The 15997-nt window shown below is 60.5% G+C and overlaps 2 protein-coding genes across 3 annotated transcripts; both read right to left on the bottom strand.

Annotated features, from left to right (window-relative positions):
• Positions 1-1986: 1986 nt before the first annotated feature.
• On the bottom strand, positions 1987-10589 carry LYPLA2 (lysophospholipase 2). Of its 2 annotated transcripts, XM_075522496.1 has the most exons (11): positions 10487-10559; positions 8994-9208; positions 7835-7940; positions 7012-7043; positions 6260-6325; positions 5413-5460; positions 5145-5215; positions 4794-4867; positions 4499-4600; positions 3867-4043; positions 1987-3629 (listed from the first exon to the last, which is right to left on the bottom strand). In XM_075522496.1, exons 3-11 carry the CDS (start codon positions 7910-7912, stop codon positions 3579-3581), a joined length of 699 nt encoding a protein of 232 aa, XP_075378611.1. In that variant the 5' UTR covers positions 7913-7940; positions 8994-9208; positions 10487-10559; the 3' UTR covers positions 1987-3578. The 2 variants fall into 2 exon arrangements, with proteins under 2 accessions (XP_075378611.1, XP_075378610.1); XM_075522495.1 differs by lacking the exon at positions 8994-9208 and having other exon boundaries at positions 10487-10589.
• A 388-nt stretch (positions 10590-10977) lies between these two features.
• On the bottom strand, positions 10978-13989 carry PITHD1 (PITH domain containing 1). The gene is made up of 6 exons (XM_075522497.1): positions 13775-13989; positions 13510-13553; positions 13270-13347; positions 12261-12365; positions 11636-11744; positions 10978-11396 (listed from the first exon to the last, which is right to left on the bottom strand). Exons 1-6 carry the CDS (start codon positions 13961-13963, stop codon positions 11295-11297), a joined length of 627 nt encoding a protein of 208 aa, XP_075378612.1. The 5' UTR covers positions 13964-13989; the 3' UTR covers positions 10978-11294.
• Between the last annotated feature and the right edge of the window lie 2008 nt (positions 13990-15997).

Raw genomic sequence — 15997 nt, 5'->3', positions numbered from 1 at the left:
ATCCCCAGCCTCTCCGCTCCTCGTCCCTCCAGGTCCTTTGCATCTCATAGAGCAGAAACACAAGGAAGAATAGAGCCAGGGCCCAGCTGTGGCACCCAGGGCACGAAATTCCCTTGGGGGGATGAGAAGGGGCCCCTTCTCCCTCCAGAGAAGGCTGGGCCCTGTGGCCACTGCTGGAGTTGCTCCTGAGCCCTCCCTGGGCCCTGCAAAGTGGCCGCATCCAGCACTCAAACACTGAGTCCTGTTGAGCCCAAGCTGCAGAGGAAACCACCCCTTCCCTGCTGCACCTGGCCCCCAACCCTCCCAGCTCTGGGAGCCGGGGATGTTCCCGGTCTCAGGGGGGAGGCTGGGGCACCCACTGCCCTGGGCACGGAGAGGGCTGCTGAGCACCTACCTCATAGCCTCAGGCCCAGGAACCCCCCCGGCCCCCCACTCCCACAGGGACCAGTCACTTCCCAAGGCCATCACATTTCCCCAGCCCAGCTCCCCTGGGAGAAGGCCCTGATGGCTGCCAGGGCCTGTCCCCTTTTTTTCCCCTGCCCCCCAGGGTGGTTTTGGGGACCAAGCCTCATCTCCCACGTGCTCCTGCCGAGCCAGAGGAGCTGTGAGAGCCCTGGGCACGGCCAGCCTCGCCTGCCTGCACACAGCCCCCCTGCTGCTGTTAGAGTTGGCTGGTGCCTGGTTTTGCTTCCATGTTGCCTGTGGCAGCCGCTTCCGTAATCGCATTGCCAAAGGCTGCCCAGGAGAAGGCTCTGCTCAGCTGTCAAATACTGCTCCTATTTATTACTGGCAGCTCTAACGGCTTCGTTAGGCAGCGATGACGCAGTCAGCCTGGTTTGCTGTCACTTGGATTAATAACTTATGCTACTAAATTATGAATTGAGCTTTTGATTTGTTTTTAAATAAACTTTCTTACTTTCTAAGTGGCAGCTCTGTTCTGCTTCCCCTCAGCCAGAGCTGCTGCCCCCAGGAACGGCACCCTGGGGCCTCCTGCTGATCCGCTCCCCCCGAACCTCCGTTACAGAGGTGCTGACGGCACTTCCTGCCCAGCCACGAATGACGCCAGCTCAGCTCTGGGAGAGGTTTACTCTTTATTTAACCTTGTTTCTGACTCCGTGGAACACACACACAAAAAACCCCAAACATTTACAAGGAAGACAAAAGAGAGAGAGAGAGAAGAAAAAAAAAAAAAAAAGAAAGCTGTATTGAGGAATGGAGAGAAGCCTTTCTCCCTCCCGGGTCCTCAGCACGGCCCCGGCCAGGCGCGTGCTGCTCAGGCAGGGAGCGAGCAGGAATGCTCTGCAAAGGAGCCAGCGCGGCCACCCGCGCCGTGCCCAAGGATGGCCACGAGTCCCAGGCCCCCGCTGGCCCCCGCTACGCACACAGTTCCAGTTCACAGTCAAATAGGTCGGTCTGTCCGTCCGCCAGCCCTCAGGTCACCTGCAGGGAGCTGCGTTCCCGTCCCAGCCAGCCCCTCTCACCTCCCCACCCGCCGAGCGCAGGGAGGGGAGGACACAGCAGCTTTAAAACAGACAAAGTAGAAGAAACAGCAGGACTGAACCCCAAGCAAGGGGAAGAGCCGGGCTGCCCCCGACACCAGCAGCAGGTTTGCTGGTTTAAGACTTCCTAAGGGGGGGGGAGGGAGGAAAACCAACCCCAACCACCCAAAACAACCCAAGAAAGCAACCAAGGATGAGTCCGACAGATCCGACTCTCCGGAGAGCGGGTTATTGCTTTACGCATCCCAGGAGGGGAGGGCACGGCTGGAGCAGAGGTGCTGTCACGGAGCTCCCCGCCTGCCCCCCCGGAGCAGCCCTCGCCCTCGGGGATGTGCCGGCCACGGCAGCGTGAGCCCGGCCACAGCCCGCTGCTGGCCACTGGGCACCAAGCAGAGGCTCTGGGGGCTCTGCCGGACAAGGCATCGACCCACACAGAGCCGGAGCACGCGGGAGGGAGCGACAGCCCTTAGGCTAGGTGGGGTTTGTGGTTTTTGTTGGTTGTTTTTTTTTTTTTTTTTAAAAGACATGTACAGCTCCAGCCCGGAAGGGCCCAACAGTGCTGTGGGCTCAGCCCATGGAGGAGAGGTGAGGAGAAGGGCAGTGCTGCTCAACAGCAAGTGCCCTCAGCCCTGCGGGAGGGGAGGGGATGGCCAGGAGACCACCCGCGGAGGAGACATTCGGGGCCCTGTGCCCGGGGAGCTGCTCTGCTGGTGGGGAACGGTCCTGGCCCCGCGCCCCAACCAGCCACAGCCGCCGGCATGGCCAGGCCACCGCTCGAGAGAGGACAAGCCTCGGCCGCAGCCTCCAGCCAGCCGGGCGAGGGGCCCCGGGGAAACCTGTGATTGTACACGGAAAGGCCAACAGAGCCCGCAGCCCTCGCCCCGGGGAGCACGGAGACCCCCGCCCTGCCCCGCGGGATGGGGCGCAGCAGCACCCAGGCGTTAGATGCTGGTGAGATGATGGCTGGGAGCAAACCTGCTTCCTCCAGCTGCGCCAGGAGCCATCCCTGGGGACCGGGGGCCTCTCCTCGCCTCTCCTCTCCCTCCCTGAGCCAGCCCGAGTCCAAAGGGAAGGAGAAGTAGCAGCAAGAGAGACGTTAAGGACCGGGCCAGCGCCGGGCAGGCTCTGTGGCAAAGCCATTCGGACGCCGGCTGTAAACGGCAGGGCTTTGGGGCTCTGAGGGCGCAGAGAGAATCTGTGGGACACCCCGCTGGGCTGAGGAAGAGATTGTAAAAGCAACAAGAGGAGGAGGAGGAGAAGGAAGGAGGCGATTATCGCGAGGAGGGCAGAGCTGCCACAAGCCGAGGGCTGAGGCTGCTGGAGCGCGGGGCGAGCCCGCTGGGGAGTGTGCGTGTGCGACAGGGCAGGGGCCGGGGCCCCGTGCGAGGAGGTGCAGGAGCTGCGCGGACGCCTTTCTGCCGGCCCTGGGAGACGGGGCAGCCTTTGGTGGTACCGGCCCAGAGCAGAGCCTCTGCCCTGGGCCTTGAGGCGTTCGCAGGGGAGTCCCGGGTTCCTGAGCTCTGATTGAAAACCCGTGAGTCGCCTGAGCAGAGGCCAAGAGTAGCCATGGAGAGGACGGGCTGAGGGCAGAGGAGGAGCACAGGCTGCTCCGAGCCAAGGAGGGCTCCGGAGGGTGCCCCAGCCCTGCCCTGTGCCCGCACCGCTCCTCCCGCCGCACGGGGGCACATCCCACCCCTAATACTGTTACAAAAAAAACCCCAAACTCAACAAAAAAACCTCGCCCGTGCCATGCCAGACCCACACACCGCGGTGCCTGAACGGGGAGTTGAGGGGATGGTGACCCCCGCAGAAACCGCTCGGAGCAAGAGGAGAGAAAAGGCCACTCGAAAACTCGCCTTAGACAGCTCCAATCTCAGCTCCGAGAGCAGCAGGGAGAGACGGGGCACTCCCAGCCGGAGAGGACGCGGTGCGAGGAGATGGGGAGAGGCGGGGGCCGGGGGTGCGGCGGGAGGTGCGGTGGGGTGCCATGGCTTCCGTTTGCAGCGGACGGGTCACGGGGGAAAGATCAGCGGCTGCGACCTCGGCGTCCTTCCCTGCAACAGTCTCGATTGGCTCCGCTTAGATCCGGGGCAGCAGCTTCTCGATGAACTCCTTCACCGCCATCATCTCCTGCGGATAGCACGGAGCCCGTCACTTTGGGGCTCCTCGAGGGCCGTGCATTGCCCCAAGCATAGGGGCACAAGGGCTACGCAGCCTCCCCGGAGTGAATCGGGGAATAAACACATCCCGTGTGTTCTGGACTCAGCAATTTCCCTGCCCTGCCTGACCCACCGTGCTGGGGTGGCTCTCAAAGGCGAGACCAGCCCCTGACAGCCCCGTCCCCTCTCTCCGCGCCGAGGCACTGACCTGAGGACAGGAACTGTGCATCACGCCGGGGTAGGTTTTGAACTGGACCTTGGTGGGGGTGACGACAGATTTCAGCTTCTCAGCAGTGAGGGCCCCGAAGCGGACGGGGATCATGGGGTCCATCTCCCCATGGCACTGCAGGATGGCGATGTCCTTGTTCACGCCGTTATTCGCCGCCTGCAGCGAGGAAGGAAGCGCTCAGGGGTGCCCAGGAGAGGGGATCCCCAGTGGGGAACGGCGCAGGTGTTTTCTCTGCGTCCCTGTGCACATCACCTGGCAGCTCCCCTCCTCAAGAGGGACGTGGGAGAGCTGCTCACACAGCGCCTGCTGCCCTGCCACCAAACGCCTCCTCCCACGCTGCCACTAGGACTGAGCGGCTGCCCGGTGGGCACGAGGAGGCTTGGGGAGCAGATCGGCTCACAGATCGGCTCACAGGGAGGCAGAGCCCTCATTTCTCCTGTGCCCTCACCCACCCCAGGCCCCAGGAGCAGGGGCGTGGGATTAAGCCCCCACCACAGGCACCTCGTGCCTCCAGCAGCCCCAGGCTCACACCGCAGCAAACTCTGGACAGGAAAATTCCCCTCACCCCGCCCCTCCCTGCGGACACACGCAGCGGCAGCAGTGCAGGGTACCTGCGGGAAGGCCTTGTGCAGCGGGAGCCAGCAGCTGAGCGCCACGATGCCGGCCAGCTGGTGCTGGCAGGTGAGAGCCGTGTACAGCGACAAGGCACCGCCCTGCAGCAGGCGAGGAAGGTCCGTTAGTGCCACGGGGGGATCCGCAGCTTCGGGACACCCACCAGTCCCCGGCTCACCCAGCACCCACCCGCCTCCTTGCCACGGATGCTCCCTTTGAGGGGTGTCTTCAGAAGGGGAAGAGGGAACCCAACCCTCAGTCTGCTCCACCTCGGCCCCCTGCAGCTCAGCTCACCTGTGAGAAGCCCCCCAGGATGATGCGGTTGGGTGGGATCCCGTTCTTCATCTCATGCTCGATAATTGCTTTAACTGCAAGACGACAGAGAAACAGGTCAGGGAAAGGTGGGGGGGCTGAAGAGCAGCACCCGAGGCCTGGGGGTGCACACAGGACCCTCAGCACGTCAGGGAGAGGCAGGTGCCAGAGGTCCCAGGGACCGAACGCACTTGGCTTCAGCCAGGGAGAAGGTGGGCTGGGATCACAGGAGAGCAGAAAGGAAGGAGAGGTGGAAGGAAGACATCTGCTCCTGTCCCAGCGAGGGAGAGGCGCCCAGGAGCTCAGCGCTTCCCCCTCCCCAACGTTTCTTACTGTTTTCGGCGGCTTTCTTGATCCCAGCTTCATCCTCAGGTGCATCCGGAGTCAACCCCATCAGATCAAACCTGAGAGAGGAAGCAGGGTCAGCCCCAAACCTCTCTCAGCACCCAGGGTGTGGGGAGGTGGGAGCTGGGTGTGCTCTGCCCTTCCCCTGGCTCCTACAGGGCAGTGGATTTTGGCTCTTCAGTCCCCCCATCCCTCTCACTCCCCAAAATACACCCTCAAAAGGGTCCCACCCACCCCTGCCACCCAAAGCACTGACCAGGAGGGCATAACCATCTTCATGTTGAGGGTCACTGGGATCCGGGGCCTGCAGAGAAAAAACAGTTTGGGTGTTTTAGTTCAAGTGCAAGAGAAGAAAATCTGAGCCAAGGGGAGAGCTGGGTGACCGGCCCTCCTGCCTGCAGCTGCAGGACACCTCTCCCAAGGGACAGCAGTGGGTCGGTGCCACCAGACCCCAGCCTGGGGGTCGCAAGGTGACTTCAGGAATCATCCATGAGCCCCGAGCAGATCCCGGCTGAGCTGGCAGCTCCAGGGCGTTGCCAAGTGGCCCGCCTGGGGAGGAGAGCACCTGCGTCCCTCTCCTGTTTGCTGCTGCCGAGCCAGGAGATGCTGATGGAGCAGCATCCTGGGAAGCCAAGGCCCTGCTGCCAGGGACACTGCTGCGGCAGAGCTCCCCCACGGTGAGTGCCCCCCTGCACGGGCTGCTATCGACACGGGGGACACATCGGGGACCATTTCCTTCCTTTTCTGCTGAGCCCCCTCCTGCCTGACCAGGGGGACAGGGAAGGAGCTCCAGTGCTTTTGGCTTTCACTGCAGCCATTGGGGAGAGGCAGAGGACAGGATAAGGGAGAAAACAGACTCAGAGCAGCAGCTCCCGCACTGATCAGCTCTGTGGGGAACCACTCTGCCTGCAGGCAGAAAATTACAGGGCTGGGGCCCTGGACGAACCGGCCACAGCAGGAGAGCAAGCCTCACTGCACAGCCCCACAGGTAGGTCAGGGCACCGGCCACCGTCTGCCTCCCCAAGCAGTCTTGGCAGCGGGCACCAGCGTCACGGCCCACCCAGGCCCCCCAAGGCCCTTCCCGAAGCAAGGACGGCACTTACGCGTGAGGGCAAATATATTTCACGTAGGGGAGGCGGATGGAGGAGAGAGCATCAGCCCAGCTGTGCCTGGGGAGAGAGGAGAGAAGGGAGTTCAAGGTTTGCCTTAGCATTGTGGAGGATGCTGGTGAAGATGAGGGATTTCCCCCAAGGACACGTTTTCTGCGAGGCTGCTGGCCTCCTGCCCCTGCTACAGCGTTATTTTACCAGGTCCTGCCCACCCCAGCAGCCTGAATCCCAACATGAATCCCCAGCACAGATCTCCTCTGCGGCAGGGCAAAGGCAGCGCACAAAGCCCCGCAGCTGGAGGCAGGGAAGCTGCTATCAGCAACGGAGGAGGGAGAATCTCCTGTGCAGGGAGAAGCCTTTTGTAACTGCTGTATCTCACGCTGTCCTCTAAGGTGGCCTTGCACATTAGAGGGATGCACTCGCGTAGACACAACCCAACTCCCAAGGACTGGAAAAACCGCAGTGCTTATCTGCTTGCCTTAAAGAAAGCAGAAAATCAAATCCGCAGGAGGCGGGGGGCTGCCAGCCTGCCGGGATCATAAATATTCAAGTGCAGGCAGCTGCTGGCCGGCGATTCCCTGTGAGGGTGGCGCAGGCACGGCTATCGGACCGAGCTCAAAGCCCCAGACAAATCTCGGAGCTGCCCCTGGGGAAAGCAGCACCGGTGTTTGCAGCAAACGGCCGGGCCCGGGCCCACATTCAGCAAACCACGCGTCACAACCAGAGCCAGCTCTAGGAATACTCACCCCGTGTCTCCAAGGCCATGTAAAAAAATGACCTGTTAAATTAAGCAGAAAAACAAAAGAATTAGCTGGTGCGACAGCCAGTGCCCTGAGAGAGAGGCAGGGCTGGGCTCGCAGGGAAGCGGCAAAAGACCACTTAGTCACTAACTAGAGGAGACTCAAACAGGCAGAAATTAGCCGATGCTAATGACACGTCTCTGCAGCTTTGAGCATGACGGATGGGTGGAACAGGCACATCATCGTCATCATGCCACAGAGCCTGCTGTCACGGCCAGGTTCGTGGGCGTCGTCGGCCCCTTGGCTGCCAGAGAGCGATGGATCGTCCCGCCAGGCTGCACGGCACCATGCTGAGCAGAGGCCGAGCTTGCCAAGGACTCACAAAACCCATCTCTACAGGCTTTTCATCTCAGGCTAGAGCAGCCCCTAAGCAACAGGGAGCAGAGGGAGGGCAGCCTGTGGGGCCCCAGGGAAGGACAGAGGATTTTCTTTGGGGGATTTGCTTTTAAAAGCTTAAATAGCTAAATCAGATCCAACTCCCACTGACTTCCCTGCTAGGTCAAGGCTAGCTGTGAGGCTGTGCCCGTGCTTCCGCACTGGGCCGAGCACCAGTAACAAACAGCCCAGCCCAAAGGACAGTTACTTTTCCCCAGCAAGACAGGAACTCACTGGTCCTGCATCCCCTTTGATGCACCCAGACGTACATCTGAGGAGCTGAGGGATTACGGGCTCAGCTCCTGGCCCCTCTGAACCCCACAAAAACAGCTCCTTATCTTCAAGACTGCTAAAAGGGAAGAAGCAGGTGAGGCAGGAGGGGTCCGGCCCTTACCGCGGCAGTCTCCCGCTCTGCCCCTGAGACAGTCACTGCATCAGCGAGGAGGGGGACAGACATGTTGTTACCACACATACACCGAGAGGGACTCAGACACTGGCACCTGCGGGACAGAGGGACAAAGGTAAGGCAGGAAAAAACTCCCTTCTTCCTCCCCCAGCAACAACTTGCTCCAGAGGGACCAGCTATTTGGGGGAAAATTAAACGACTACGTGAAGGCTTTGATGTTTAAGCCCTTGGGACAGCCCTGCTCCGTCCCTGGCCTGGCAATGCCGGAGAGCCAGGAAGCAGAAAACACTTCCCACATCGCAGCACCAGATGCGTGTGAGCGGGGATACGTGCGTGGGGTGCTGGAAGTGTTAAAATTAGCTCTTTCTGTTACACCTCAAAGCCAAAGTTATTTCTGTGACTGTAACGACGTGGGCAGAGGGCGGCCGGGCGTCACACAGCCTCAGCATCCCTTCCCGGCTGCCAGCGGAGCCGAGGAGGAGCCTGACCCACATCTGCTCCGACAGGGAAGCAGGAAACGCTGGCCCTTGGCACGCAGCAGCACAGGCTTTGCAGCACTAATAAAAGGTCCAGCCCTCTTTTATGGAGCCGGTTGGGGATAAACCAGAGCGTTCAGGCGCTGGCCTGAGACCCAAGCCCCTCGCTGCTTCCCAGAGCCTGCGCCCCCCCCAGCGAGGCCATCCCTGTCCCACCCCACCAGGCAGCCAGGCAAGGCCACTGCCGCTGTCCCCACCGCAACGGTCTCCTGCCAGCACGAAGGGCTGATTGTCACCTCCCAGATCCCAGTCACCTGCAGGGCAGGCAGCTCTGGCAGAGCTAGCAGCCCCCACGACATCCCCTTCGGACGCGACAGCCGATGGCGTTTGTTCCCAGTCCAGTGCAAATCACTAAAACTACCACACTTCACATGACAGGCCCTAACCCCCGCTCACAGCCCAGGACTAATTAGATCAGAGCACGTTTACAGCGCTGCCATCATCTCCCAGGAGTAAGATCAGCCCCCCGGCTCCTGCCAGGAGCAAGATCAGCCCCTGAGGTCTGCTCAAGTCCTCACATCTCACAGCAAGCACCATCCCCAGAGGGTTTTGGATGGGAGGGGGCCACCCAAACCCCCCCGAACTCCCGGTACCCCGGCAGACAGCCTTACCCAACAGAAACAGCCTCCTCCTCTACCAGCCTGGGCCAAGACCTGCCCGACTCGTTTCACCAACTGTTCGTCAGCTGTTTCCCCGACTCAAATAAAAACACCGGGAACAACAAGCTCCTCAGGTCTGGCGAACCTCACAGACACACAGCCCACGTGCTCGTGTGTACTCCAGGGTCAAAACAACCAGCGAGGACAAACAGCACCTGCCAAAAATCCTGGCAAGAAGAGCCATAAATAAAAGCATCTTCCATGACAGATGGAGACGCTGAAACGCGCTCCCTGAGCAGACACAGACTCACGTCTTGGCCTTATTCACAGAGGCTTCAGGGAAAAGAGGGGTTTTGAGGGTTGAGGCTGCCCGAAACACCCCACGGGCCACCCCTTGGAGACACCCGAGATTTCTCTGGGGTGTTTCTGCCCCACTCCCGGGGTATCTCTCTCCCAGGAGGGTCCACGGCTGCTGCCACAAGAACAGCTCGAGCAGAAGCAGCCGTGAGGCCAAAACACGACATGGGAAGGATAAAGCCCCCCAAAGGGGTCTGTGCCTGCATAAAAGCACCCCCACACAAAAAAAGGAGATGAACTTGCGTCCAGCTTGGGCTGTTTCAGTGGCAGCCCCAGAGCTATCGCACCCCACAGCTACCCCTCGCCCACGAGAGTGACGCCGGTGGGAACCGCACGGCCCGGCCCCGGGGTCAGGCGGCGTCAGGAGGGGAGCGAGTCGCTGATCACCGTTCATTAACGTGCCCCGGCCTCTCCCCCAGGCCCGAACCGGCAACAGGAGGCTGGAGAAATCCCGCCTGGAAGCGGAGGGACGGGAGGAGCGTGGTGGGGCGCGGGGGAGGCCCGAGGGGAGGCGGGAGCCGGCCTGAACCCCACGCCCGGCTCGGCCGCCCCGCGAGCTTCCCGCCTGCCGCGGCCGGAACGGGAACGCCAGTTTTCCGTGGAAACGGGGCTTCTGGGGGTTTCCCTGAAAGGCTGGAGGGCTCGTACCGACCCGCGGGAGGCCCCTGGGCGTGGGAGGAGGGGGGCTTGCGACGGGAGGGCGGCTCCACGCTGCTTGCAGCGGCCCCGTTACCGGCAGCGCGCTCCCCCGCCGCCCCGAGCACGAGGCCGCAGGGCGCCGGGGCCCACCCGGGACCCACTCGGGACCCGCGGGGCCGGACCCGCCCTCAGCCACCGGCCGGAGCCGGAACCGCGGGGGGGGGGGGGGAGGGGGGGGGGGGCCGGCGAGCGGAGCCCCGAATCTCCGGCCTCTCTGACGGAGCGCCCTGCGCCCGGCCCGCAGCCGCGCCAGCCGGTGATCTACCGTCCCGCTCCCCCCGTTAAACACCCCGGCAGCGCCGCGGGGAAGGGGCCCCTCAGCCCGCCCCGGCCTTCCCGCCGCCCGGGAGGCGGCCCTGCCCTCAGGGAGCGCCCCCCGCCCCGGCTCCCCTCAGGGCTCCCTCCGCCCCCCCCCCCGCCGCGCCCCGGTGGTACGTCCCGCCCCGCACCTCTCCCGCGGGCCCGGCGCGCGCTCTCCTCCCGGCTCCCCCGACGCGCTCCCACCGGAACTTCCGCCCACCGGGTCGCGGCCGGGTCAGCGCGGCGGAAGTGACGCGCCGCCCGTCCCTCGGGGGCGGCCATCTTCGCAGCGGGCCCCGCGGGGCGGAGGCGAACGCGGCGGGGCCGGCCCGGCCGCGAAACGCGGGGCGGCTGGGTCTGCCCGGGGCCTCATGGGGAGAGAGGCCGCGGGAGGCCCCGGTCCCCCATCGTTACCACAGCGGCCCGGCCCCCGCCCGCCTTCCCGGCTCCGCTGCCGGTGAGACAGCGGGCGCCGCCCCCTCCCGCCAGCGACAGCCGCGGCCCGGAGCCGTCCCCGCTGTCGCTGCTGGCTCGCCCCCGCATCCGCCGGCTCCCCGCGGGGACAGGAGGGCCGCTCCAGAGCCAGGCTGTGACCCACATTCAGGGAGAGGGATCTGGGTGACCAGGCCACAGCCGCAGCTCTGCACCTCGGTGTGTGTTTTATTGGCAGTCAGAGAAGCAACCGATACCAGACACGAGCTTGCCTCTGCCTAAAGACCGAGTCTCCCGTTAACGAGAGCAGATCTGCTGCCTTCCGCGGGACCCAACACGCCGCTGCCCTCGGCGGCCGCCTTCGTAGAGGCATTGCACACACTTGGCACTCTGCTTTCCAAGGCAAAGACCGAAACGTAAAGCTGATCCAACACTCCAGTGCTTCAGGAAGCCATTTCTGTCCGAGTCAGCCCATCACGTCCGTACACTTATACCAGAGCCTGCGGGAGATTCCCGACAGCACTGTTAGGAGATGAAGTGAGTCTGTGGGGTGATTTGTTCCAACTTGTGATCAGCTGGGTTTGCTGATGCTTCGTAATTGCAGATGGTGACTTCGTGGCGATGAGCCTGCATTAGGATTAAACGTGTTAGTCCAGAGGAGAGCAGAATTCAAGTCCCTCCTAAAAACACCTGACTGGCAAGAGCTGAGCAGGTTCCCATCTTGCAGACTCTGCATTGCAGACCTTCCATCCCCATCGCCACGCTACCCTCACTGTCTTCCTCACCGCTAGAGCTCAACTTAAGCTATGATTTAAAGCCCTTTTTACACTATGAGTGCAGTCTCACTCATCTCTGCTCTCACCTACCTCCGTCCACTCTCCTTTCAGGCCTATGTAAAAAATCTTCGTTGTCTCCGCTCCAAAGTTCTTCGGAAAGTGGATGGAGAGGTGGTAAACATTGGAGAAACGGGCAATTCTGAAAGAAAACACACTCTGAAACCAGAGCTGTGCGTACAAGCTGCCACTCTGCTGCCTTGCCACCTCCTCAGCACGGCGCTGCGGCCCCGCGCTGTGCATAGCTCCTGCCCTAATCTGAGTCAGACTTGGGAGCAAAGGACTTGAGTGTGCAGGAGGAGCAGCTTCTCTCACGCTTGTGGTGAGCGGGCCAGCAACAAGCTGTCACTGGGGGGCCAGGAGCAGGGCACACAACACCGGGATGATTCTGCACCCCAAAAAGTCCTGGCTCACAGGCACAGAAATCCCCCTGGCTCCGGGGAGATGGTTTCAGACCAGAGCTCCCACCAGACAAGGGCACGACGGAGCTGGGGAGGCAAATTCTACTCTGGGCAGCTTTGAGATGCAAGGGAAGGAACCACTCTCTGCTAACACTTTCCTAAAGTTTGGCGGCACAGCAGCGGGCTGGATAGAGCAGCTCCTGCGCTCGGGGGGAGCAGCCCCCCGCACCCCCCGGGCATGCGGGTCTGCATCGTACTTGGTGGGATACTCCAGCTCGCCCATCGGATCCCGGTTCAGGCTGAACATCTGGTCCGGTTCCCTGGCTGCATCATCAAAGGACATGTGAGGAATGTTCTTGAACCTGGGAAGAGAGGGAGGAAACCCAGGAAGTTATTAACACACAGGTCAGCTAATTGGTTTCCCTCCCCATCCATTAGTGCTACCCGGATTCTTCTCAACAATAAGAAACTGGATTTGCTTTGTCTTCTAAGGGAGAAAATACCAACGCCACCACAAAGCATCATCATGTTCCAGAATACCCAACACCCTGAAGAAATGACAAGGAAGAGTGAGAACAAAGCTGGGGAGATACAGATCTCGGCACGCTTGGGTACGCGAAGAAACCCAGACCCTCGTACACTGGAGACCAAGGAAAACAGGGGCTCCATAAAGGCGTATTTCTTTCCCCACAAGCAAGAACTGCAGAGTACTCACTACTCTTTCATTAAAAAAAAAAAAAAAGAAAAAAAAAAGTAGTATTAAGAAAGCTCTCTCTCCCTTCAGGAGATAAAACAGGCCACATGGCTCAGCACAGCCAGACCGCTGCCAAGAGCCTGACGAACCTCACCTGGCTGCAGGACATTCTGTCACTTGTGTCCCTCCCTCCCAGGCCTCAGTTTCCCCCCAAAGCGTAACCCCTCGGCCCACTGATCCTCCCGCAGCCCGCTAAGCCCGTAGCAGGTTGGTTTCTTCACAGCACAGCCAGCGTCTCCACCAAACGTTGTCTTCTAATTAAAGTCGGCGCCCCATTTCTGTAGAGAAAAGGCAGCAAGTAGCCACACTCATCTCTGTACAAGTTGCCGTTTCTTTTTCCTCCTGGGGCCCTGCAATGACTGAGGTGCTGCAGAGTAACGTTGCTTTCTCCCACGCTGCGCACCCTCGCCGGGCGCTTGGACATCCAACAGCGCGAGAATCGCTGTTGTCGTTAGCTACGAGTCAATTGGTTCAGTTTAGGCTCCAGCAAAGTTAACGCTCGTTTTACTTACAGTCTCATCTCTGCTGGATGCGTACCGTCATCTTCTCCCATCACAATTACTCCTTTTAATTTCACGTTGCCCGTAAACCTGCCGAGAGACACCAAAGCGGCGTTTTCACCTCCGTTCTCTCCGAATCAGCCCCGGTTACGGCAGCACACAGACGTGCCTCGTTCCCAGGAACAGAAAGGCAAGGAAAAAGCCCTCCCAGCAGCCAAAACGCTGCCAAAGCTGCTCAGGGAAAGAACTTACGGGATATTAAACAGAAGCTCCTCATCATCGTCGCTTTCTACGAACTGGGGAGAGAGAGGAGCGGGTCAGGGCTGGCCCCGGCCGCGCAGGTACGCGGGTGTCGCAGCGGGGGCCGGGGGAACACGGCGGGTAACCTCGGAGGGGCTCAGGGGCAAGGCGGGGACCCACGACACCTCGCTTACTCCCGGGCCCACGGTCCCCTCCCGCCGCCCGGCTCTCCTCAGGCAGCAGCACCGCTGCGGGCCCCGGCCCGGCCCGGCCCCACCTGGGCGCGGTCGCCGCGCTCCTCCCAAGCGCGGAAGACGAGCGCGCCGCTGCCCTCGCGGAGTTCGTTGAGGCACTGCAGCCGCTGCCGGTCGATACGCAGGTAGAGCCCCCAGGCCGCGCCCCGGTCCCCGCCGACCGCCGCCGCCTCCTCCCCGCAGCAGCAGCAGCGGCCGTGACCGTGCGCCATGACTGCGCCGCGCCGCGCCCCCGCCCCGCCCCCACCGCGCCTGCGCACCGCCGCCGCCCCGCCCACCAGCGAGGGGGCGGTGCTCGGCGCTGCACGTGCTCGGCCCCCGGGGGAGCGAGCCGCGGCGAGCGGCGTGGCCCGGGGAGGGGGCTCGGCCCCGGCCCGGCCTCGGACGGACCCCGGGCTGCGCCGGCAGTGCCGGCCGCCGCGGGAAGGGCAAGGCTGCTTCTGTTGAGCGCCGGGAACTCGGGGGGGCTCGGTCCAGCCGGGGGGGGGGGGGAGAGAACGGGAGCACCCCCTGCCGCTGGGACAGGGACGCTCCTAGGGGGCACGGAGAGCTAATTTTGCTGATGGCGTATTTAACATTCATTGCTCAGAGACAGGAAAGAACAAGCAGACGCGGTCCAGTGTTTGGCTTTTATTGAGACATGATTTTCCTCTTTTCATATAACTTATCTAATTAAAATATTCATCTTAGTTACCACAAAAAAAGGAACATAGAAAATTGTATATACACAGTTAGGGACCAAAATACAAATGCAAGTCAAAGTCACTCCCCCTCCTGCCCAGGTTACTCATAGGGCAGCGAAGGGGGAAGAGGCAGCTCTGCTCCGTTCCTTCGTGTGTAGTGTAGCACAGAAACATTGCACGAGTGTGACAACCTGGGCACCAAGAGACTGGGAACGGAGCAAGCACTTTTACCCTAGACTTGGCTTAGTTTGTCTCTCCTGGCAGTAAACCCTCCTCTCTTCCCAGCTGAGGGCTGGTGCCCACCTCTTCCAGCTGTGCCGTTTTAGTGTCTGAGCAAAAGGAAGAGGAGGGAAGGGAGAGCGGTTGGCATCGGTCCTAATACCAGTGGGACCCGCTCAGCACAGAGCGGAGTCAATTCAGACACAGTGTCATGTCTGATCCCCTCTGTACCCCCCGCCCTGCAATCCAGCCAAGAAAATACAGACACAGTTAGCAAAGCCTAGAGCAAAGAGGCTGCTCAGAGAGGGAAGGTACATCACCCCGTAACAGCAATGCTTTGGGCAATACCCACATCTGAGTATCTAGCTGTAGTATTAATTAAGTGGCAGTTTAGCAGTGCCCAAGATTATTCTCGGGCCTCACCCAGGTCCTTTGCTCAAGGCTCCAATGGGGCCTGAACACAATGCCAGACTCCGCTTCCCTCCCCTCTGCCCCTACCCCAAGTACAGAGAAGAAATAAATGGTAGCACAACAGTCAGCAGAAGATAATATATTGTTATCTAATTAAAAATACAGCAAAATTAAATACAGCAAAAATGCAAGAGTAAGGAGCCATTATTTTACAGCACAACACACACTGAAATGCTGCACGGTAACATTAAAGCATCTGGGACTGTAACAAACTTACAGCACATGAGAGTCTGAGAACATTTTTCCAAGACCTTCAAAATAAGAAAAGAACAGACCAAATAAACAAGAGACAGGTGTTCAGAATGGATTAAAATTTAAAAAAAAAAAAAGGAGAAAAAAGAAAGAAAGAAAAAGGAAGAAACAAACAAACAAACCAACCAACCGAAACCAGAAGCATATAGGGATTTTTCTAGAGCCTGCCAGGGAGGGCTCTTCACAGCAAGGTTTCCCCCGGTCAGTGCACACAGACAACTCCACCAGTTCAGGATTTGGCAGCCACAGAAAGCCAGGAGCAGAACTTCTCAAAAACTGCCACCAACAACAGCATCCACTACCAGCACCTTTTCCACCTAGACAGCAAAGTCTTAGGGCAGCAAATATGGCTTGGAACAGAAGAATCTCTCCCCTTTCCGATCCAGTCAGACCTCCAAGCGCTAACAGAGGCCATCTCCCTCACCACATGACCTGGGTCTAACCAGCTCCATCCTCTGCTTGCACCACCTCTGGGTAAGGTTGCTTTCAAGGCAGATGTAACCCACAGGCAGAGACATTCACCACAATAAGGCTTCACATTTAATAGCAAGTGCCTAGTTGTGTCCATCTCCCCGCTCTCTGCTGCAGCCTCAGCGAGTCCACCTGAAATCACACACCTCA

Source organism: Mycteria americana, chromosome 21 (assembly GCF_035582795.1).
Source record: "Mycteria americana isolate JAX WOST 10 ecotype Jacksonville Zoo and Gardens chromosome 21, USCA_MyAme_1.0, whole genome shotgun sequence".
In the NCBI taxonomy this organism is placed as follows: domain Eukaryota; kingdom Metazoa; phylum Chordata; class Aves; order Ciconiiformes; family Ciconiidae; genus Mycteria; species Mycteria americana.
This window is presented reverse-complemented; position numbering and strand designations above follow the sequence as displayed.